A 23,250-nucleotide genomic window follows, 5' to 3' on the forward strand; every position below is an offset into this window, starting at 1 on the left:
TAAACACAACTGTCTCCATCTGGAAGCAACATACATCACACATTACAAAGGCCCATTTGTCCTTGTTATTTTAATTCTACAGTACAGATAGCGGACTTACTTAGTGTTAAACACGATCATATCATTTACCAATTAACTTTTTTTTTTTGACACTGATGGTGGGACCGAGAGGATGAGAGGAGAAAGCCTTCTTACCTGCACTGCTGTGGAAGATGACGCAACCCCCCCCTTAGCCTGGTTCTGTATGCACATGGACAGCCAATAAAACCAAAACCACTAGCACCACAATTGTTAGGGATATCCTCGTTAGTAGAATTCAAAGGGGAATGATGTTGGAAACGGAGCAATCCTGGAAGTGACAAAGCTGAACCTGATGCCAGAGCATCAGATATAAACCACCTTGGCACCAGCTGTGTTGGTGGGACAAAGTGTCCCACCTTCTGCTGCTCTCCCCAAGCTCCTCAGCTACCACTCAGAGTGCCAGGCAGGCTGTAGCTTCAGCCTCCTGCCTTCCTCTGTCTCACCATCATCGTGGCCAGCAGCAATGGACATTTCTGCATAGGTGCAGTTGAAAAAAACCCTCTCACCACATGCTTCCTCCTCCCTCAGTCTTCTAAAGATTTCTTTGGGCTTTCCTGATTAGGCTGAAGGGATTGAGATGCTCACCCATGGACATTTCATTGGGCAGAAAGAATGAAAAAGAAAGCATGCAGGCAAGCCCACAAAACATGTTTAGTGCCGAAGGAGACAGCCACATTCCCGGTAGGTAAAAAGGAGCACTCAATGATTTCCAGCCTGTGAATAAAGCTCCTTGGCTGGGGAGGAGAGTTACTGGACACTTCCAGCCCACCCTTGCCTGCGTCACAGAAATGGCCCTCATGGGAAGAAATGCACATGGCAACAGGAGAGCTGCTGACTGAAGCAGCCATGGGGGTGTGCCAAATAGCCTCCTTGTTCCCCGTGAGATGTGGCCGAGGAGGCAACTTACTTTCCAGTTCCCTTTCAAGATGAAGTATGGCTTGCACTACCACCACTTAGGCTGTACTTATTCTGTAAATAAAGATTTTCTGTCTTCCATGTGGCAACTTTTGCCCTGAAGTCACTATTTAAAATAAGCCTCAGAAACAGAGGCAATGTTCTTCTAGCAGGTGTACAGCTGAGAGCCTGGACGGCAGATACCTGTTGGCATTAAACACTCAGTCTTGGTATGAGAAAAACTTTCTCCTGTATTTCACCTCCTAACACAGGGGTGGTTGTGCTGCTGACAGGGCAACAGAGCTGTCCTGTCTCTCCGATTCTCTCCTTCCATTTGGTGAAGACACGGAGGAGGCAGACTTTGCTGCAAAGCCTCTCCGCTCCCTCTGTGCTCAGCACAAGAGCCACGGCCTCGGGAAGCCTCTGCAGAAAGATGCCACAAGAACACAGAGTCACCCAGCTCTTTTCTTTCTTTATTTTTTTATTGAAAGCTTCATCAAAGAAAACAGAAGTTTAAACCTAACATCCACTGATCTACAGAAAGCCCCAGGAGTGGGAAAATGGCAGCTATTTAGGATTGTGGTACAAATGGAAAACATAAAAAAAAAAAAAATCATAGCAGTACAGATCTTTCAAAGACATTCGGAGACATCAGCACACAGATGCCCATATAAATAAAATTCATAATTTAATGTATCACAGAGGTTCTGTATTCTACATTTTGGCTACAGTGAGGTCTGTAAGGGCTTTAAAGAACCTCTGTCCCATTTGTGTGAAGCATGTTTTCTTGATAGGAAGTTCATCTGCTTTCAAAGCTGCTTTGATTTTTCTTACAGACAGAATCTGTTCATTCTCCTTTAAAAAGGAAAACAATCAAAAATTCCTATATGAATTCTGTACGTTTCCTGGTTTTACATAAAATTGTTTTGCCTCTAAAAGATAGTAGAATTTTCTTCCACTCTGGAATACAGCATATTTAATAATACTTTAGTTACATAAAATCATGTTCTCTTCTCTAGGCTGTATTTTTGGGCTTTTAAAAATATAACTGAGTGTAAATTTCACCAAATTCATAAAATTATTACCCAAGAAAAAGACACTTAAAGGCAGAAAATTAATGTTGGGCATATACAACAGATCCAGATCTTGGAAGGTGCTTATACCTTGCAGGCTTTGGCCCTACAAGGAAAAATGGATTTGTGAACCTGTCGAAGGCTGACATTTTTCACTTCATTACACATTTTTATTAAGGTGAGAGAACTCAGCTGTCACTGTTGGGGAATTAAGAACTGAACTGAACAACTGAAGTAAACACAAGAATGTTTCTTATCATGGAAAGCTAAACCAACACTGGGATTTATTTTTTTTTACAGTTTTTCTCTCATAATTTTCTGTTTAATTTTAACAAAGAGCATGTTTATAAAGGGGAGAAGAAAGGGTCTCCTGCCTGCTTTGAGGCACAAAGGTGAATAAATCTCTGGGGTACATACAGTGCTCTAGCCTATTTGGGTGACAGGAGCAATATAGAAAAAGTTGGTGCTCTTTTTGAGGGGAAAATAACTCTCCTTACACTGCATCTTTGCTGCTTGCTGAGATTCTGGAAATCTGTTCCACTGAGGGAGAGGAGGAGTCTGCTGCTCACTCAGTCCTCCTTCTGAGAAAGTGTGCGTGCATGATTGTGTGTATGCATATTAGAAATGAAGGAATCTTCATTATTAGAGTCAATTGTCATTAAACAGAAAAGAGTAATACACCAAATGTCAGCATTTTTGTTGTTTTCTGTTTTGCACTTCCATCACACCATGACTGTTTTCTTAGTTCATGTGGGCTACCGAGAAAGACCAGGAAAATCCCTTACCCTAGGGCACTTCTTTTATATCCAGACCAATTTCATGTTAAATAAAGTTTTGAAAGGAAATGTTGACCATGTGTGTATCAAACATTACTATCTTCAACTACCACATTTGGTCTCATCACTAAAAATGGATTGATTCATTACTTTAAGCACATTATCACTCTTTAGCATGACTCTTGCTATAGGTGGAGTTCAGTGAGTCTGCCTAAACCTGTTTTGCTCATGTCAACCTCAGCATTAAAATGAAGTGGCATGAGGAGCACCATCAAGCTTAAAATCATGAAGCATGGCGATTTGTTAAACACTTAGTATCAGTCTCATCCTTCAGTACCATAAACAACATAATATAGATCCAAATACTATGACATATTAAAAATAAACTTTATTACAATGCAGGCTTCCTCAAATTTGCTGAGTTTTGGTACACATACATACATAAATAATACCCTTCATTTGATTTTTACTTGAGTAAAAATCCATTCGAATGCTTCAGCCCATTGCCCGTTGAAAGTTTAAGCCCTCACTTCTCTAATTACCAGCCTTTATCTTCCACAGTTGGGCATGCATCCATAGCAGAAGATGATACCACATGATGCAATTGCTCTCAAATATGCCTCATTCTGCATTACAGTGGATTTCTTGACCAACACAACCAAGGCAGTCTCTTGGTAAACAGAACTATACAAGTAAGCACAAGCTAAGGACATTTCAAGAGTCTGTTTCACTGGAAGGCAATAAGAGGACATTCACAATTTGAGGCCTGACTGTCACAGGTGGAAAGTGCTTACAAAACCAGCAGTAGAGCCAGATAGGAAGAAGAGTCCCTCAGCAATCTCACTGAGAACAGTGAGACTGTTCAGTGCCCTGATCTACACTCGGGTCAGCACCTGCAAATATAATATTCTCTTCAGGTCCACTGTATAGGTTTTTTTTCCCAATGTTAAGTGACGAGCCCAGGTATTCAGAATTTTCTAGCCATAATTCATATTTTTCTGACACCCCGTCTGTATTTATTTTTTAAGGTAAAAACAAAAATACCAAACCTGAACATCCAGATTTGACTATTTACAAGAATTCAGGTGTGATGGAAAGTACATACGCAGTTCAGCTTATGGATTTGATGTTACTTCTAGGCCTCTGGGCCAGGCACCATTGCCTTAGACTTCTAGAGTTGTTTCTGCAACCTTTCAGGAACCCTCCTGATATTTAAAGCTAAATTGGTAAGACAGACATAGATATTGACTTTACAAATTCAGGTCTTCAAAAAAGAAAAAGAAAACAGAAACTCAAACAGATAATAATAACAATAAACCTTCCAAAAATTCTTATGAGTCAGAACATAAAGAAAATAAGTTTTAGATTGCAGAGGCCACCAAGTACTCCTGTCCTATGACAACACCCATGCAGCAAGTGTGTTGCTCTTCCACTGTTCTCTTTTACCTCATCTTTAACTTTTACTTTTAAGTTTCTGAGCATTTTGTATGTTCCAAATAAGTTTTTTTCTTACCTTATGATCTATGACTGTTTATACTCAAGGCTCACATTGTTTATACTCATAGACTGTCAAGTACCGGTTCACTGCTTTTTTTGGGGATCAATAAGATGATCAATTGTATTTAAGGGATCCATTTTCTCTTCTTCCTCTACTTTGCTTTGTTTCTTTTGATTTCAACCACTGTTGAACGTTATGGCATGGAAAAAAAAGGGAACAATTCTAATACAGAATGCACTTGAAACACTTTAAAGTGACAGGCATCGTGGTATCACATTGCCTGCCTGGCTTAATAAAAAACCACTGAGATTGTTTAACTTTGTTTGCTGAAAAAAATAAGAAAAATGTTTCTGAATGTATAAATAAAGCAGCAGAGTTCTGAATAGAAACAAGAAGGTACCTCAGCATATTCATCAGCCACATGGTAGCTACCTTGTAGCCTCATTGTTGATAGTAAATGAGACTTTTTGTGTGTCACATTAGAACGAACACAGAAACAAATGTGTTTATTTAATATTTAACTGACTTGTGCCCGGGGTTATCTCTATTTGTACAAAGAATTCAGAGACAGACAGAAGGAGAGTACGTGTAGAAAGGAAGAAAATAAGGCTAGCTCGATTTTTTTCCCCCATATGCCCTCCAAAGAAAGAGGGAGCCTTTATCTAAGGACAAAATTCAAGTTCCACTCCCAAAAAGCAACAAGTAATGAGACAGCATGTGAAACAGATTTTTCTTTTTTTTTTTTTTTTTGTTTCTTCTGAATCAAAAACATGTTGTGGATGTTGTTCTTCTTTTACTTTGGCATCATCTGGTTTTCAGAAGTGTTGAATATCAGCAACTACTCTGGAGAAAGAAGAAGTTTTACCACTTCTGAAAATCAGGCCCTCTTCCTATGGTGAAGAACCATGTGAACTCCCATTTCTCTCTTTTCTATGTTGCATATCTAGCAGCCATTTACTTGGGAAACCCCCTCCCCCCCACACTATGTTAAAAAATATGATCTTGTTTTATCAATTTAAAAAAATAATTGTGTTCTTTTCCCCCAAAAAGTCAGGTTAGGGAAACACAGGTCTCTTTTTAGAATTGGGCAGCTGAATCAGATTGATCCAATATATATGTTTTAATTTCATTACTTTTAATGGATACCCTGTCTCTAATGCACCACAATAAATGTGATGAAGCTTCCCCTCTCTTCTGGATGGAGGAAAGTTTAAAAATGTTTGGTTTAATTTTTACATATAGATCTATGTGTATGTATATATTTAAATGCTGCTTCTCTTCTGCCTCCTTAAGGAAAAAAATCATCTTTTGACTTGCTTCTCACCTTTTTTGTTTGTTTGTTTGGAAAAAGTAAGGGCCATAATCAAGATTTCTCTATGGAAAATAACTGTTATTCCTAAAACAGGTTTCAGTGGATTCAATTTAGTTAGTGTCCTTTTTTTGCCTAATCATGCTAATTAGTGATTGTCAGCCCACATATTAAGACAACAGAGATCATAGCAGAGAAGAATAATTTTTGACTTCCTGCCTGCATGACAATACTAAGTCATTTTCAACATTTCTGCTTGTATGGGAGAGCTAAAATGAGAACAAAGATCAAGTTTGCTTTCTCTTGCATCTATCTGGCAATTCAAATGCATCACTGAAAAACAAACGCAGAATTAAGGTGGCTATGCATGCTGGACGATGACAAAGACTGAGGTGAAGAAATGAATCTGCGGTATGTTGGAATTCAGAAGGAAGACTGTTGTTTCAGTAGAAATACCAAAGATCAGGCAATTTAACAGAAAAACTCATCAAAATTAAAGTCCACCTGGACAGATTAGTTGGTAACCCACTCCCCCTTGCTTTGGGATGTTCTCCAAAGCACACCATCAACAAGCTTCTAACACCAACTATTCCGAAATTTCCACTATAAACATATGCAGTATGTAAAACACCAGTGGAAGATAGTTTAAACAAACAAGAAAGTAAGAACTGGTCCGGCCATGTAGGTCAAATAAAGATAAAAAAAGAAAAAAACCTCTATCTTCTGGACTGCGTTAGGGTGTCACTTCATCTTTGGTATAAAATAGGCCATCCATAGGCTGCATTTGTTCACAACTAGGAAAGACTACAGAAATTGTCAACAATTTCTTCTATCTATTGCTTTTTTTGCACTTTTTTGACCATAAGCTCCTATCTACTTAAGTTTTTTTTAATGCTCTTAAGCTAGGTTTTTGCAATGTGACAAGCAAAGCAGACTAAAAACTTCTTAAAGCTCATAAAAAAGACTGCAGATAAAAAGCACTAATGCTTTTGCTAGCGATCACGCTTTGTAAATAAAAAAATCTGCATTCTGCAAGAAAAAAACCCTGCATTCTCTATAATGCAGCAAGTTTTTTTCTCAATTCAATAACTTTACTGTAAAATGCTTTAGCCTTCTAGATTTTTTTTCTGTCAACACTTAAGACAAAGTTCATAAAAGTCCCAGCATTTTTCCAATCCTTTCAGTTGCCACAGTTCCTTTATCATCAATTTTTCTTCAAAAGAAGAAAATCATTTTCTTTTAAACTGTACAGTTTATTTTTTGTTCACCCCAAAAACTCAGTCTATTAAACTTCTGCACCAGCACCGGTGTGAGCAGTTTCAATTCATTCTCGGGTTTTCTAACAAGACGTTGACAGCTTGCCTTGAGAGCCTTTGACGTCCTTAAAATTAAGGCAATTAAGATTCAAGATAAACCTTACCTAAACATTTCTTTAAAAAAAAAAAAAATCAAAAAAACACAAAAAACACTCTAGATTTAAAACAAGAAGAAAAATAAAATGAGAGAAAAAGAGTAGCTTAATTTTTGAGGAAGACAATTGGTTTTCATCGCAACTTGCTCCCTCTTGACATCATCAGTTTTTCTGTTAAAAAAAAAAAAATCTAGCTACACCTCCAGGTAAATTCTGAATTCAAATGTTCGTCCAGATGAAATGTCAACCCAGTGTTTTTCCTCTGGGTTTTTCCTTTAGTTAAAAAAAAAAAATATAGCAAAAATAAAATTGTCAGACTACATGACGGAACCATTTGCACAGCACATAAAAACACTGTTTTGTTTTCGTTGGGAAAGGTAGAAAAAAAAAGCATTCATTTGACGCCTGTGCAAACTGGAAGCCAACTTCTTGTTCAGTGAAGTTTCTCCATTCAAGGCAAAGATTTCAGACCGACATTCTTCAGTCCTGTTTATTGTCTGTAAAAACAATTGAATTAAAGTGGTCATTAAGTCAAAACAACTTTGAAATAGGCTCCTCTCCTTTTTTTTGCACCCAATTCCCTTTAAAAGTTATCCAAGCTAAACTAAATTTGCAGCTGTTTAAATATGATACCACCACTAAGCTGAAAATAGTCAGGCAGAAATAGGGAACTCCTGCTTTTGGGATGTTAACACATCCTAAGCAGATGAATTTAACTCTTGTTAATGCTATGCTTAATGGGCAGTCTACCTACACTGAAATGAGATGAATACGTGGCTTAACACTGTGTAAATATTTCAAGAGTAATACCATAAGAGAGCGAATATTTTCATAATAATAAGTGGCACTCTTTATTTTGGATACTAATAATAAAACTAAGGATAAAATTGCAATAAAAGGATACATCCAATTTGCTAAAACCAACACATTTTCTGATGGCAAGAACAGTTAGACTGTGGAGCAGTCTGCTTAATGAGCCAGTTATGGCTAACTTAGTAGAAACATTCAAGATAATATTAATTAGAAAAATATAATTTTTGATCATATAGTGTCAAATCTTTTTACATTTAGCACAGAGAATAAGCTAAACTATCAACCTTTTTCTTAGAGAAGATAACTCTCATTTTGTATTTTTGACGTTTCATGTCATTTAAAGATATGTCACATCAAACTTACCTTAGCAAGACTATATGAGATCTTTGGGGAGATGCAGAACCTACATAAAAACGCTGTTTTCATGTCTAGGGCTATCAGTAAGGGTTAGCTATTGCTTTTCCTACAGTCCTCAAAACTTGCATGGAAAAAATCCTTTTCCAGATGAAGTTCAACACAAGAATATCCAGCACCTTTCCTTTTGCAAGCATTAACGCATGTGCCTTGCTTAGTTTAAAATTAATTTTAATATTAGGAGTTAAATTGTGAAGAATGTTGATGACATAACATTTGCCACAGAACTATTTCTCTGGATGGTAAACATAAAACTAACTGCAATTTTAAGTATTAAATTTACCAAACGACTTTTTCATTGCATGAAGCCTGAAAATTAATATTTTGAATGTAACAACAGATTTATGTGGAAAGCAAGAATTAATTATTTTCTTAGGGTTTTCTATGCATAACTTCTGGTAGGAGTACTCAAAGCTGAATGCTCACCTTGTTCAGTTTTACTGCCCCTCTGGCTCGAGTGGCCACCATATGTATGAAAGACCAATTCCACTGAAGGGTCACAGCACACACTCTCTAATCTAACCTGGCATTGACTTTGCCCACAAAAGGCTCCAGAAAAATGTAATTCTTTCCACATTTAAAATCAGAGTATGTTGTCCAGCAGAGTTTTGCTTAGAGGTAACAGACTACACTTTTCAGGGGGAAGGATCTCCATTTATCTGCACTTCATAAAATTCACACTTTTATGTGCAAAATTAAAGATTTACAAGGAAAAAAGGGAGTTTGGGTCTAAAATAATTAAGGTGATTTCCTCGTAGAGTTGAGTCCTCTGCTCAGAAACCAAGGGCTGTTTCTCCTATATTGCTACACAATAGGTAGCCAGGTTTTGACATGAAGTTATCATTTCTGAACATCTAGAGGTGGGATCCTCAAGTACAGCAGCCAGAATATTAAATAAAGAACATGTATGCTGATTTAAAAAGTGGAACTCAAATTTTAAGTCTTGTGGTTTATTTTTACTTACAAAGAGAGTACAGTCCTTATACCACCCAGTTCATTCTGAGTACATTGCCTCTCCTTTGTTGCCTGCAATTTCATGACTGTTGCAAGGAAAAGAAATATAATGAAATATACTCTTATAACTTTTCTCCTGACTGGTCAGCTCCTATGAAATAATTTTATAGTGTCTGCCTTTGCCTATATCTGACAAAATCATTGTCTGGTCATGTTAATTACTTCCTCTCATCTCGCTTTGAAAACAGCTGTTGTATATTGGGCATGATGCTTGCTATTAATAAATAAGCCCTTTGAAGAGCAGATTAATAAAACTATATTTTAATTACAAAATAACTTCACTTGGTTTTATATTAAAGGTTACTGAGATATTCCGGCAGAAGTTCTCTTTTTAAGACAGAGATTGTGTATATTTTGGTTTGTATCTACAGCTTCCCACACTTTGCATTTCTGTCCACAACTGGCAGATATAAATAGAGGGCACATTTCAGAAAAAAATACTGAAACTAATCATAATAAAAAATCCGTAGTGGATCTGCCAGTGTGATTAAAAAAGAAAGAAATTCCTCTCAATATAAATGCCAGTGCCATTAGAAGTGTATCCATCATTGCAAAAAGGCAGTAGCTGACAAGGAAAGATGAGGGATCTCATTCTCAGAGAAGGTAGGAATTCACCACACTGGCAAGAAACACCACCAATTTCAATAAAGAATTGCAATGTAGTTTCCTCCTATGGGGGAAAAATGCCAGAATCCGCTGATCACAGCTACTTTATGAGTGTTTCTGAGCCTAAGTCCTTCTGCTTTGAGACTTAAGCAAAAGGGAACTGGAACACAGGAATGGTCAGATCAAACCCCTACAGAACAGAGTCATCAAAACAGGCCAACAGGATGGGATGGTCACATATATTTCTCTCTTTGCCCATTATATTCTGTAAGTATTTTGCCATCATTTATTTACAGGTGCTAGAGAAACTGATACCTAGAAGGGATACACATGCATAGACTGTGGCTCCAGTTGGGTGCATCAACAAAAAGCTTGTGATCAATTGCTTTTGTAATATGTACATATAGACAAATATTGGCATGATGTAATAAATAGTGAGGTCTTACGTTTTATGGCGGTCAAAAAGGGACATTGTGTGATCTGAAACCATTTGTTACTCATATGTTAGACAAATAAATGCATCTTCCACTTCCAGAGGTCAAAGATGAAGTATAGTAATTGACAGATTGGTATAATTCTAATCTTTCCTATACCAGCACATATCTTATGCCTCTATAACTACTATGTCATCATGCATTGACTGACATATCTAACATATTTCTTGTCTGGCTATTTGTCTGCTTCCGTCCCCAAGATAAAAAATGTGTAATTCTCTTTTCACAGTGACGTGGGTGTTCAATATACGTGTATTAATAAAGCATTATGTTTGGGCTCCTTCCTAGAATCTGTCCAACATTGATCAGTCCCAATGAGTACCCTGTCACTAAGTAACTTTCCCTTTGTGAGGACTAGTTTTAATGTCGCAGAGAGGAATGTTTTGAGGACTACTGTGAAGATGAAGGGACTCTTTAGGAGTTCTAGATCCAGCTGTCAGTGTATAAATATTGAATTTTCCAAGGTATTCCATAGGAAGCAAAGAAAGGGAGCAGAGGACAGGGGAAAGACAGAGCAGTGTTTCTCTCCATCCCTTTCTTATCCCTTCTTCCATTTCCAGTTCTTGCCCACTCAGTGTCTGCACAGCACCAGTTTTACATAGTTACAAATACCAACTTGGGGCAATTTATAGTGCTTCATTAGCTACACTTTCAGAAAGAAGCCTTTACATGTGTACTGTGCCAATACTTTCACCGCTGCAAAATTTAAGCCCTCTTTTTAACCTCTGATGCCAGATGCTGCTTTAGCCTAGTGTGATGATTGTTAACACAGGTGTTGAGATCCTTCTGAGTCCACAAAAGCAGCAGACAGTTAGAGATCATATCTTTGCAGGCATGAACTCAAGGACATTTTGCAAAGGTGAGGCCATCAGCCAAAACCTTTTGCTAATTACACTGCTATATATCCAGAATTCATCTGAACTTAATGAAGCTACTCAGAATTCATATTGCTGAAATGGGGAGTAGAATTTGGCCCGCTATAATCAAGAAACAAAATCTTCTGGTTACAAAATGTACGCCTACTTACTTAGACTGTTGGTAAGAATATGCAGGCGCGTGTTCACTGGATGTTTCCACTGTCATCTGTTGCTGTTGACCACTGGCTTCCTGTGATGAAGATGCTACTGTCTGTGGAGAAGTATCAGCAACAACACCCTAGGGAATCAAATGAGAACATGAAAAAATTACTAATTTTACTCACCGCAGTGAATTACATAAAAGAGCTCAGCACCAGCTCACCATTCCTGTATTTCTCTAAAGGTCAAGAGAGTTTGAGACAGCAGAACCACATGCTAACACAACAAACTCCATCAGTTTTAGAGAGCTAATCCAGCAACAAGAAGCTTCCTTAGCATACCAGCTCCTGTAGTACTTTGCTCTCACAAGCTGCAGTGGAAAACACCTCCACCTTTGAGGGCAGTTCCCTGCCCATTCAAAGCCAGAGGCAAAACTTCTGACTTCAGTGGAGTCTGGATTTTACCTTTTGTCTTTTTTACAACATACGTATGGCTCTTCTGATTTTCACTTACCTACCCCAACTTCACAGCGAGTTCACACTTATTTTGTTTGATTTGCAATGTGATAAAGGCAGAATCTAGGCCCACTGCTCTCTGGTTTAGCACACATTCAACAGAATTTTAGCTGCCTCAGAAAAATACTGTACTCCTCTACACACTGCTTCCCTTCAAAAATAAATTTACTTCACACTAAAGACTTTTATCTTTTAAGTCAAAGCTCCAATGAAGTTTTATTTATATGTTTGCAAAAAAGATAACACAGAAAAGATATGTATGAATTTAACATTATGCACTATTTCTTATCCTATTTAGACAGGCTGAATAATATTATTTTTAAGTGCTCTTGTACGCTTTCAAAGCAAGCTTTATTTTCTTTCCTTTACTTTCATGCTTGGTGTGTTGGTCACATGAGTAACACTAGCAGGTCTCTTCAGGGAACATGCTTTACTACTGTATTGCACACAACAGAGCCAGAAGAGGGAGCACAAAGCACTTGCTTTGTTTTTATTTGAGTCCTGTGTAAACAACAGGTAGTTTATTTGAAATTATCTGTTAAAAGTACCAGTTTCATTTTTCAGAAATGCTTCATATCTATTGCTTAACAGAGTGTCAGTATTATCTTTTTTTGTCTACTTCCTTATCTTTTTCCTTCTGCTTTTGTCCATCTAGTCTTGAGATTTTAAGCTCTCTGGGGCAGAGACTGTGTTTTTTGATCTCTGCTTGTGAAGCATCTAGCATAGTAGAGTCCTGGTTCATGATGCTACATGAATACAGATAAACATTAACAATAATCATCATCACTGGATCGGAGCAAGACAGGCTATATATTCAGATAATATTTTGATTATTCTAGTAGATAATTATGGCATCATGTCACTTTAGCAGGCATGAATATACCAGTGGGTGATGGGGAGGAGGGCTCAGGAAGAATTAACTGCATTTCTTATTCACACTGGTCAGCACAGTATGCAGCCAGTAGTGCTGTATGAGCCACCCTCCATCCCACCATCTCCTTTTAATTCAGATTTGTATCTGCCCAGTTTAATACCTAAGAATGGCAATTGAATAGAGGGACCCATGGCCCGTTTGTAAACAAACAAGGTTTAGGGCAAAATTATCACGAGGCAAAAAAAGACTAAAACATGACCAGCTCAGTATGACAGAACAGTACCAGCCTTTCCTGTGGGACCTCATTTGGGAATCTCAGTAATTGCAAAGAACTGGCAGAACCAGGAAAACTTGACTGCTGGTGGAGCCATGCCAACAGTACCTCTAACTCAGCATCCTCAAAGCACAGAGTAGTAATAGCACAAACTCCAAAGTCCACATAGCCGAAGACAGAAGTACAGAGACCCTGGCACTCCTCACATTACCCCAGTTAGGGGAGAAGTTATTAATAAAAGAGGGTAGCACCAAAGAGAAGCACACAGGTAAGAGGATGCCAAGGCTCCCTTCTCTCGCTGTGCTCAGTGGCCCTTATGAAGCTTCACAGAAGTGGAGGCCAAGCTGATGCTCTCCCGGCAGCTTGTGGTCTACAGGGTTGAGTAAATACTTACTCATTAGACTGTCATCAGCATGACTCAGCCCCAAGGAGGGAGGGAGCGAATCCTTCCTCAAGGATGAAAAGCACTCAGTCAGTGCAGCATCCTCCACGTCTGTATATACAAGAGGAAGGTTTCCATTGCTCAATCACTTTTTCTGGTGGCTAAATGTTTCAGCAATTACCTAAACTTGCTAAGGACCGCAGCAAACCCTCTTGCAACCTTCTCTTCTTGGAATCTCTTTTGGGTTCGTGGTCTGCCTGCTGGGTTTGTTTTCCTGCCTCTTCCCATCTCCCTCCCAAGTACATGGGGAAAAAATAGTCATAATCACTGATGTTTTATTCCATGTCCTGCTGTACAAAAAAAAAAAAAGCAAAACAAGAGCCCTTGCAAATAATTAAAAAAAAAAGGGGGGGTGGATGGTGGTGAGGAGAAGAAAAAACAAGGAGAAAGAAAAGAAAAAGAGAAAGAAATGCGCAGTCCTAATTTTAAAAGCTGGAAGCTTCCAGCCACCATTCCATAAAGTAACTTCAGGCCCCTTTCAAACAACAGGTGCAAAGAGGCGTAATAGATAAGAGGTCTGCTACCCCTTCACTCTACTTTCATGGATGGAGATAAACTTACTTCGATAGGGACAGCTGTTGGAGGCACAGGAGTGTACTGGGGAATGTAGGTCCCTTGCATAGGTGCAGCAGCAGTCATGTACTAGAACAAATCAAAGGCAAATGAACATTAGAAAACCACAGTCAAGATGCGTAAAACCATATTAGAAGCATGACGCTGTTCAGAGCTCTTTGGTTAGTGTATAGCTTATTATTTCTTTTAATTAAGGATTTTAGGCAATGGTAGGAATTACCTAGCTATTAAAAATCATAATCTTGAACTTCAAAGTCAGGTCATATCTGAATATATGCAATAGCAAACATCTTGCTGATAGATTCAGACTGTTCACATGGCTTCTGAAATTGAGAGACTCCTACTTCCTTAAAAACCAGTAGAGACACAATAGCAGCATATATATAGTAGTTACAAATACAAACACAGTCTAAACAATCTTTTGAAGTCTTATTGATCTTATCTAATGACACATACAAAAAATGAAGCATGAAATTTGACAGGTTTATTCCAGTCTATATTTAACCCTATCAACAACAGCAGCTGAGTTTACAGGGATACAAAGCTGCAGGGAGGTGCAATCCAAGACAGGAAAAATAAAGGAAGAGGAAGATGTATCTGGGAGTTTCTCCTTTTGTACACAAAATCCCTAGCTAATTCTCATGGCCTATTCTTAATATCCAGGGATCTTTTCTATGCATTTTGAAACTTCTGCAAATCATTATTATAGCAACACTTTGTATTAGTTTCTCTAAAATACTGTCTCTCCCAAGCACTACAAGACAATCTTTTTAAAAATTCAGGAATGCATGTGCATTTTACTATTGGTATGGCACTTATGTCTTTATATACAGCACTTCTTAAAAAGCTCTTGAACTGAAAGCAACAAATATTGTTCAAACCTTCAAATAAAGTATCAATATTAAGTCATCAGATCTATATGTACTTTTCTTTCTACAATCCAGTCCTAACTGCATGTCTTCACTGACAAGAATCTCAGAATGTGCCCAATCCCACAACTACTGACTGTGTGACACTTCCACTACACGTTATCTTCAAAGACACACCGAAGATCTGAATCAGCCCAGAATGTATTTGATGAATTTTAAAATGAGTTAAATATAGCTTTGCTTCCTGGCAGAGCTAGGAAGTGCTTGCAAGATTTTATTCTGCTGTTTATAGTAAAATTTACATTTAAAGCACTCTCTCACCTCAATTCTAAACTGACTGGATGGTTTGATATGCCTGTCACAAACATGCATTATGAAATTGCATAGTGGGGTGCAGAGTCTGCAGCAATGCTGGAGAAAGGCCTTAGGGAATGAGAATGGCATATTTAAGAATCCCACAGCTAAATTCTGAAGTCTTCATTCAAGTAGAAGAAAAAAAATTACTTAAATGAAATTGTTTTCTATAGAAGAAAAAATCAGTGAGGAACATACGTGACATAGAATGTATACTTGCAATATGAGTAATGCATTGTGTTGAAAACCATTACAATATTTTTGCTAAAATGTACAGTGTTTTCCTTAACTTGAGCAAAGAGACAGGACTGTCCCCAGTGTCTGTGTGCCTGTATCAGGCCATGTTTTTCTGCAGCTCCTTTTCCTTGTTCTTCAGAAAGAGAATTGAATTCAATAGTTTTTTTATGAATGCTAACCCACCAAAGACATTAGGCCAACTATCCCTATTGTACTCAGTACAGTTGGGCTATTCTCCTGCCTTACGGATTAGGAGCTAATGAGAATGTTACAGCAGGGTGTTCCAGAGCTGCTTCCGCTTCATTCATTCTGCTTTGTAATGTTGCCGTCACATGTTGGGACGACAGCTGCTGGGTAGCATTGTTCTAAATGTGTCAATATTTAACATTAACCTGAAGCACTCATTCTTCTAGTTCTGCAAAGACCTACGAGGGTTTTAAACACCTATGCAGGCTAGCTTCACTTGGACAAATATATACAGATTTTAATTAAAAGCATTAATTTAAAGAATAAAGTGGCTTCATTCAGCTTGGACTTCCTCCAAGTTCTTCCCTGAACTCAGCAGATCAACACTCAGACTCTTATAAGACGCCATTGTCTGCCATTCTCTTACCTTACATAAAAACACAAATGAGTTTTAATACACAAATATCACATTATTCAACTGTCTTTTAATTCAGATCACTCCACTTTTTAAAAAATCCTTTGGCATTGAGTTCTGTAGCACAACTGAAACTGTCTGGGAATTAATTGGTGCCTTTCTTTGCTGACTCTGTAAGCGCCGCTCTCGTGCAGTTTCTTAGCTCTATTGTTACTGTTTTCCTCTTGAGGCAGATCATGATCTTACTTGTCAGAGTACTTCACGTTGCTTCCTTCACTGCTACGCAATCTCTAGGGGAAACTGTTCTGTTGACTTGAGTGTGACTGGTGGCCCGGGCTAACCCTTGCTTGCCCTGGTCTTTCCAGACACTCACACCTCCCCATACTTTCCCAGTTTAATTTTTTTTGCAAGAATTTTAACTGAATTCAGCCAAACAGCAGGTGATTTACAGTGCTGGAGACCAAAGCTGTCTAGTTACTTTCCAGATTCCCTGAAGAACTGTAGGAATGTGACTTCTCCCCTGTATGTAACATATTCTGCTTGTCTAAACGTCCACCGTAATGGTGGTTCAACTTTTTGGTTAAATCATTTAGAGCTCTACAATTGAAACAAATGATGTGAGCCAAATTAGTTCCACCAATGGCATAAATGAAGTCAGTTTTTGTGGCAAAGAATTTGGTCCTAGTAGAAGTTAGCCAAGGCTCAATCCCACAGAGTACTACTGCTTAACTATTGGGCCTTGAGCACACAGCAGCAGGCTGGTCTGTATTACAGGTACACACATTGTGCCCTTCAGTGGAATATCCAAACATATTTAATGTACTCATCTTTATGAATGTAAAGATACCCTCATCATTTCAGACAAGAGTAACCAGGTCAACAATTAAACAAGTTATCAGGGCTTGGAACTGACTCTCAGTCTCCAGACTCTCACTTAAGGATCCATTGAGGCTTCTGTAAAAAACTTTATAAAACTATAAGACAACTAGGGCTTAGTCCTCAGAGATACACACTTGGACTTAAGTATCTAAAGTCCCCTCACATGCACAGGGAGTCCCAGCTGAGACCACATGAATTCAGGAGTGCCTGTCCTGCTGGATCAGTTTTCACCATGGGAAGCCTAGTGCTGAGAAGCTGCTTTAGTTTAGTTTACTAACAGTATAATGAAAAAGGAGGACAGATTAATTTTTGTTATAACTGACATTAGCTCAAGCAAGTTCGCATGTATTTCTTTCCTTTATGAACTACATAATCCTACCTCTCTGATCTCACAGGATAAATACATTGAAGATTACATAGTGCTAAGGCACAATGTCAGTGTCAATACTCAACATCAATGGCATTGGATAATGCAAAAGTTGAATATCTGGTCATGGATATTCACAGCTGATTGTTAGCAGAAAGCTTCCTGAACACTGCTTTTCAGTAGCTTCCATACCCAGCACACACTGAGCCCATTGGAGTCTACGTCTCTCCCTGGATCCCCCAGACACTTTACCTAGCTGTTCTGTAAAACAGTGTGCGTTGGATGTGCTGGAGTAAGTGCTGCCCATGCTGGGAGGTGGAAAAGAGCTTCAGAAAGAATTGTGAGATTCAGAAGAAAAGTTAAACATTTTATATCTGCTGTGGTTAGGACCACCCAGGATGAAGATTCTGCTCTAAGGACATCCCTTAGCTGAGGGACTCAGTAGTGATGCAACTCCATGGGGACCACAGGTCCTGTAGATGTACATAGTCTGCACATGGCTTCCCACCTATCTAAGGAAACTAATGTAACTTGCAAGTAGGCAGATGGCAAAGACAGACATCTCTGTCAGAAGACCATCACTGACATTTATTCTCTCCATGAACCACACTCACTAAAGTTCCTTATCCACATGTACATGTGAGAGACAGCATGACTTACATGCTCAGCTTAGCAGTACCCAGCTAATTCCACTAAATATAAGTATTGCAAGCACTGAAATGAGAGAATCTGAAAAATCCAAATCCATTCTTTCTTTGCCATATGTTTGCATCAAGATTAAAGATTCTTGAGCTGTAATGTGATCAGCCATTCAACAAAGTATGTGCAAGGCAGAAGAAAACACTGTTCATTCTTGTACAACTGTACAGGCTTTGTGGGTCTAAAAGTAGAGGCTGCTTATTTCTGACAGTAAAATGAATAGTGACTCTACAGGCAGAGATGATGGATCTGGAGGGTATAAGGGAGCTTTTTTGGCACTCTGAACCTTTAAAAGCTGGTAATTTCTACTACAGAAAAAAAAAAAAAGAGACATTGCTGGTGGCACCATGCTCTTAATTTGTTTGTAAACTATTATTTTCTTCATACAGTATACAGAATACATGTTCTCAGCACTGAGGATGTGCAGTATTATAATATAATGCATGCTTTACAATGCCTGACTGCTTAGTTCAGACTGCATTTATCAGGGCACCAGTTTAGCCTACACGCTACATTAATAATTCCACTCACACCTTGTCCAATGGGATTTTTGTTTTTACGTTTTTGAAACTGCTTAAGCATGTGAAAAAATATGTAGCTAGAAAATGAGAGAGTAGCAATATACACTTACACCTCTGCTCTCCTTTCAGGTATTAACCTCCGTGACTACAAAGAGTTAAACGAAAGGAGGTAACAAATGAGGAGGTCGGTTGAGGGGACAAAATGAAACTGTGAGAAGGATCATGTTTAATTCAGAGAGCAACATCAGTTCCCACAGATCTGCAAACAGTGAGGTAACCCAGCCTGGCTTCAGCAAGACTCATGTTAAGCCTGCAGCAAACACTAAACCCATAAAGGTGGAAGGCATCAGGGAGAAAAAAACAGGAGGAAGGCAGCTGCCTGCACCAAGCAGAGCGAGGGAGCGTGTTGCAGTAGGATAACACGTTTCACCCGTCAAAGGCAGAGCTGAGTGACCTGCAGGGAATTTGCAGGAGCTTTTATATCAAGAATATGGCACAGGTACTGTCCATTTATTCATTTGCCCTAGTCTGCTTCTGGCCTGCCTTTCTTGGGCTCAGGTTAATGCAGTCAGGCAAGTGCCTAACGGCTGAGATACACAGCAAACACGTCTTACACCACCTATTAGTTACTGAATGTCAGCTGAGACAAGTGCCTGAAAGAGCGAGTGCCTCTTGCAAGACCAAACAATTTCATTTACACCGCCAGAAGACTTTGGCTACACACTTTGTTTAAATACTGAACGTCATCATTAACAGAAAGTTTAAGAAACCACCCTAAAGTACAGTTCTATTTATAGGTCTAGTTGCCTATAAAATAACACAGCTGTGATTAGAAGGCACCTACTGGATATATGTTAACTCTCTTGGCCACTGTGAGTACTCTGAGATTTTACAGAGTGACAACAGTTGATCAGCATTGAATAAGTTTCCTGGCATAAAGAAAACCAGAAAGGATTTACAAAATGAGACATTAACATATAAGTTTGCAGTAGATTTGGAAACCTTGAACAACACTTACTGAGAATTAGTAGGCTGACTAAGGACAAAGGGCAATGAGCAAGGAATAAATGTTAAAGAAGAGGCCTTTCTTAAAATCAATGTGTAAATGCTGCTTTCTGGTGTTTCGCTTTCTTTTTATATAAATGTATATCTGTTGCAAGAATCAAAGATTGCTTTCCTTATTTCAACCGCCATGCTCCTGAGAAGGCACAGAGCCTAGGTGAGAGCCAAATGGCAGAAGCCTTGTACCAGCATATACTGGTAAGCATTTACACCGCAGCAGCCTGCTGAAGGGAGGAGTAAATGCTAACCCATGCGTCTTAAATGAGCAAGGATTCCAGAGCCTGCTCTTCAGTGACTATTTGTGGTTTCCTATAACTGCATGAGCTACAGCACAGTGATAATGACTTAGTTTTTTAGGATTCTCAGAGTTAATGCCAGGGTTTATTTGTGATTTTTTTTTTTTTTTTAAACCATCTGAGAAGTCTAGACACTGCATCACTAACAGAATTATGTGAAAACATTTGCATTGCTGGAAAACTGAAGGAAATGAGACCGTTGGCTGGATTTATTTTTATAATATTTTCTTTTTTTTTTTTTTTCCCATGAAGGAAACCTGCCCTCCCACTTTCAAATCTCTTTCCCTGCAAAGAATAAAAACTGCATCTCTCTTCGACCATTGTGAAGTAGTTACAACTTTAATGAAATGTAGAATAAAACTGCTGCTTTTTTGTCCCTGGTTCCACCTTCTCATTTGAAAATACCCTGTTCTCCAATAGAAAAGAACATTGTCTTGCTGTGTCCTCTTATCCCATAGTCTGGCATGGAGACGCAGGAACTCAGGATGAGAAGAGGACCATCTAGTTCATCAGCGCCAGAGGCAGTTCAATGAAATACAATATCCAGCCACCACAGTTTTTACTTTAAACTTCAAATATCTTTTGCTACCCAGAAGCATTCTCATTTTCCAGCTCAATCCTGTAATTATTCAATGGCTGTTATTAATCTTAGTTTTTCCCAATTAAAGAATGCGAGAATAAAAGATATGGAGTTTTTGCATATATTACAATATTTTTGATAATAATTATCAGCCCGGCCTAAAATATAATAATATAATGATATTTTACCACACAATTACCATAGCCCTATCAAGAATAGCACTGTCATTCAACAGAATCCCATCACTGGGCCACTGCACTCATTGTTCAGGCAGAGAATAGAAATCTTTACAAGATTTAACCTTCCTTCCCTGCTGCTCAGTAATACAAACGTATTTAGGAACACCTCACTTCCCTTTCAACCTTCCTAATGAGATGTTACCTAATTCTCTGAGCAAGTTAAATGAAGGTAGAGAGAATAATAACTTCAAGAACTATATTTACAAACTAATCTCCTTTTCTCTTCAGGAGTTCTAAGCATCCTTCACAAATCCCTACCTTTGGAAATCAGAGTAATACAAAGGTATAAAAGAAACAGCGCAGATGAGCTAAACCCGCTACAGCTAACAGGTCTTTTTTTATTTCTGAAATTCAGGCCTGCTACTAAAGCAGAGCAATCAGGACTAATCAGATAAAGACTATTTAGAGTAAACAAATGTGAGAACAGTCAGATCACCACATACAGCTGTGCACCACGTTCTCACTAGCATACAAAATCCCGTGTTTGTAAAAAGTATAGTTAATGCAAACAGCACTCCAGGAGTGTCTATAGAAACAGATAAATAAAAAAACTGGCTCATTCCTTTTAACCACTTCTTAGAGTCCAAAGGCTGGCATTACAAAGGAACTTGGTGAAAGTCTCAAATCGCTTGCAGATATCTCACCAATGTCTGAAAAGGGAGAAAATGGAGGAAAACCCATCAGGATGTGAAAATTAAGTTCCCATTTTGATTGTATCTTTCATTAAAGGCATGTGAAACTTCTTATAGGAATACTTCTTTATAATAAGTTGTTCTTATGTTTATCAGTTTATACACAGCTGTGGAACTTGACCTCAGGGTGCCAATGATCCTTGTAGTCCATGTCACTGTACCTAGGCCCATGATATTTTCAATCCTGTCTTCCTCGTGACAAAGCCTCCACTGTAGGCGGGGATCAATGGAGGCTGTACAAAAATGTAGATTGATTCTCCATGTATGAGTGCATATATGAATCGCCTCAAGATGTGAAAACTGCTTTTTTGCATAATTCTAATAATGCCATGGGTCTGATGGGTACCTTGGCAAGAAAGCAAGACTACTCTTATGCTTAAAACAAAGACCAAGAGTCTTGTGGTTTTTTGTATTTCCAATTCTTAACTTTTCATTTCATATCCATTTCTCTACAAAAGGGGCATTTTTTATTTTTTCTAATACCCCGTGTGAACCTGTTCTGTGAATGTACATTATGAGATCTCTGGGGCAAGTTTCTGAGCATGAGTTAGTGCATGATTTATTACAGACTGTCCTCTCTGCAGCACTCTATATAAAACCAGGGTATAGTGACGATACCAAACCAAAAGAGTATACTGCATCAGTCTTGGTCAGCCAGGGTCGGTAATCCCTGAGATTCTGTCACATCTATATTATTCTTTCAGATCCTGTATCCTGAAGAATAAGGGGATGACGCAGCAGAATTACAACTGCTTCTTCTGACATAAAAATACTCTGTGCACCCCCTCAGTTGGAAATTCTTTGGAATTTCCATCTGAATACAATTCTTTCAATTAGTCCCTGATGAATGGCTGCTAGTAAGATGAAGGAAGACTGAGCTGTACATTTTAATATTTTCAACATAAGTAAGTAAATAAATGTGTCAGTGAAACTCTCAACATGAGCACATTAAGCTATTATTAATAACATATCCATTTATATGAACAAATAATTGCTTTCTAGAGGTAAACATGTCTTCCAGAGGCTATTAAATCTCCATGAATTTGAAGACTCTAAAGAGAAGCAGACTACTGTGTGCAAATGTCCATACCGTATGCATGAAGTTGTTGTTAAAACAACAGGAGAACTACTTAGACTTGTTAAATAACAGTTGCTCATCGATCACATACACCTTTCATTTGCTCTTTCAGACCAGACATAAGAGTGCACAGCTCATGGGCCAACTGTCCAAGAATGCAGCAGATGAAAGCAAGGACAATTACAAGCTTAAAAGAAAAAAAAGAAGAAAAAAGCACAGTAGAAACACACAAAAAGTCACCTGAATATTAGTATTTCTAATTACCCTAGAAACAGGAGGAATTTCATCACCTCCTACATGAAAATACAGTCATGCCTGACAGATGTAAGGTAGTAAGATAATAGCATTACATGACCAAAGTACACCTGGGACATTCTTAAGAGCAGCTGAAGCATGCTATTGCTCAGTCCTTTGTCTCTAAAAAAATCCCTAGAATCCAAAATATTTGGTAAATTGTAATGAATGTTAAAAAAAAAGAAAAGAAACCATCTCAAAACTTCGTAAAAAACAGCTGTCCACAAGTACCCTGCATCTAGAGATGGAGAACTTGCCAATTCAGTGAGCACAAAATACCTTGCAGACATCGCCTGTGTTTCCTGTTGGGGCTTACACTGGAAGCTAACAGTGGCACTAGGGATGCCTTAAAAGCTGGCCTTCCTGTATTTATGGTGAACTTGCAAGTCCAGGCTTAGGCAGGGG

The 23,250-nt window shown here is 38.4% G+C and overlaps 1 protein-coding gene across 1 annotated transcript in view; it reads right to left on the minus strand.

The window, feature by feature from the left end:
* Positions 1 to 11,406: 11,406 nt before the first annotated feature.
* RBMS3 (RNA binding motif, single stranded interacting protein 3) overlaps positions 11,407 to 23,250 on the minus strand; it is a 443,174-nt gene continuing 431,330 nt past the window's right edge. Inside the window, exons 12-13 of the mRNA XM_010584321.1 lie at positions 14,066 to 14,146; positions 11,407 to 11,538 (exon numbers count right to left, since the gene is read on the minus strand). Coding sequence (XP_010582623.1) covers positions 11,407 to 11,538; positions 14,066 to 14,146 — 213 coding nt within the window. The remainder of the gene's footprint in view (positions 11,539 to 14,065; positions 14,147 to 23,250) is intronic.

The sequence above is a fragment of the Haliaeetus leucocephalus genome, unplaced genomic scaffold (assembly GCF_000737465.1).
Source record: "Haliaeetus leucocephalus isolate CR32 unplaced genomic scaffold, Haliaeetus_leucocephalus-4.0 Scaffold973, whole genome shotgun sequence".
NCBI lineage: Eukaryota > Metazoa > Chordata > Aves > Accipitriformes > Accipitridae > Haliaeetus > Haliaeetus leucocephalus.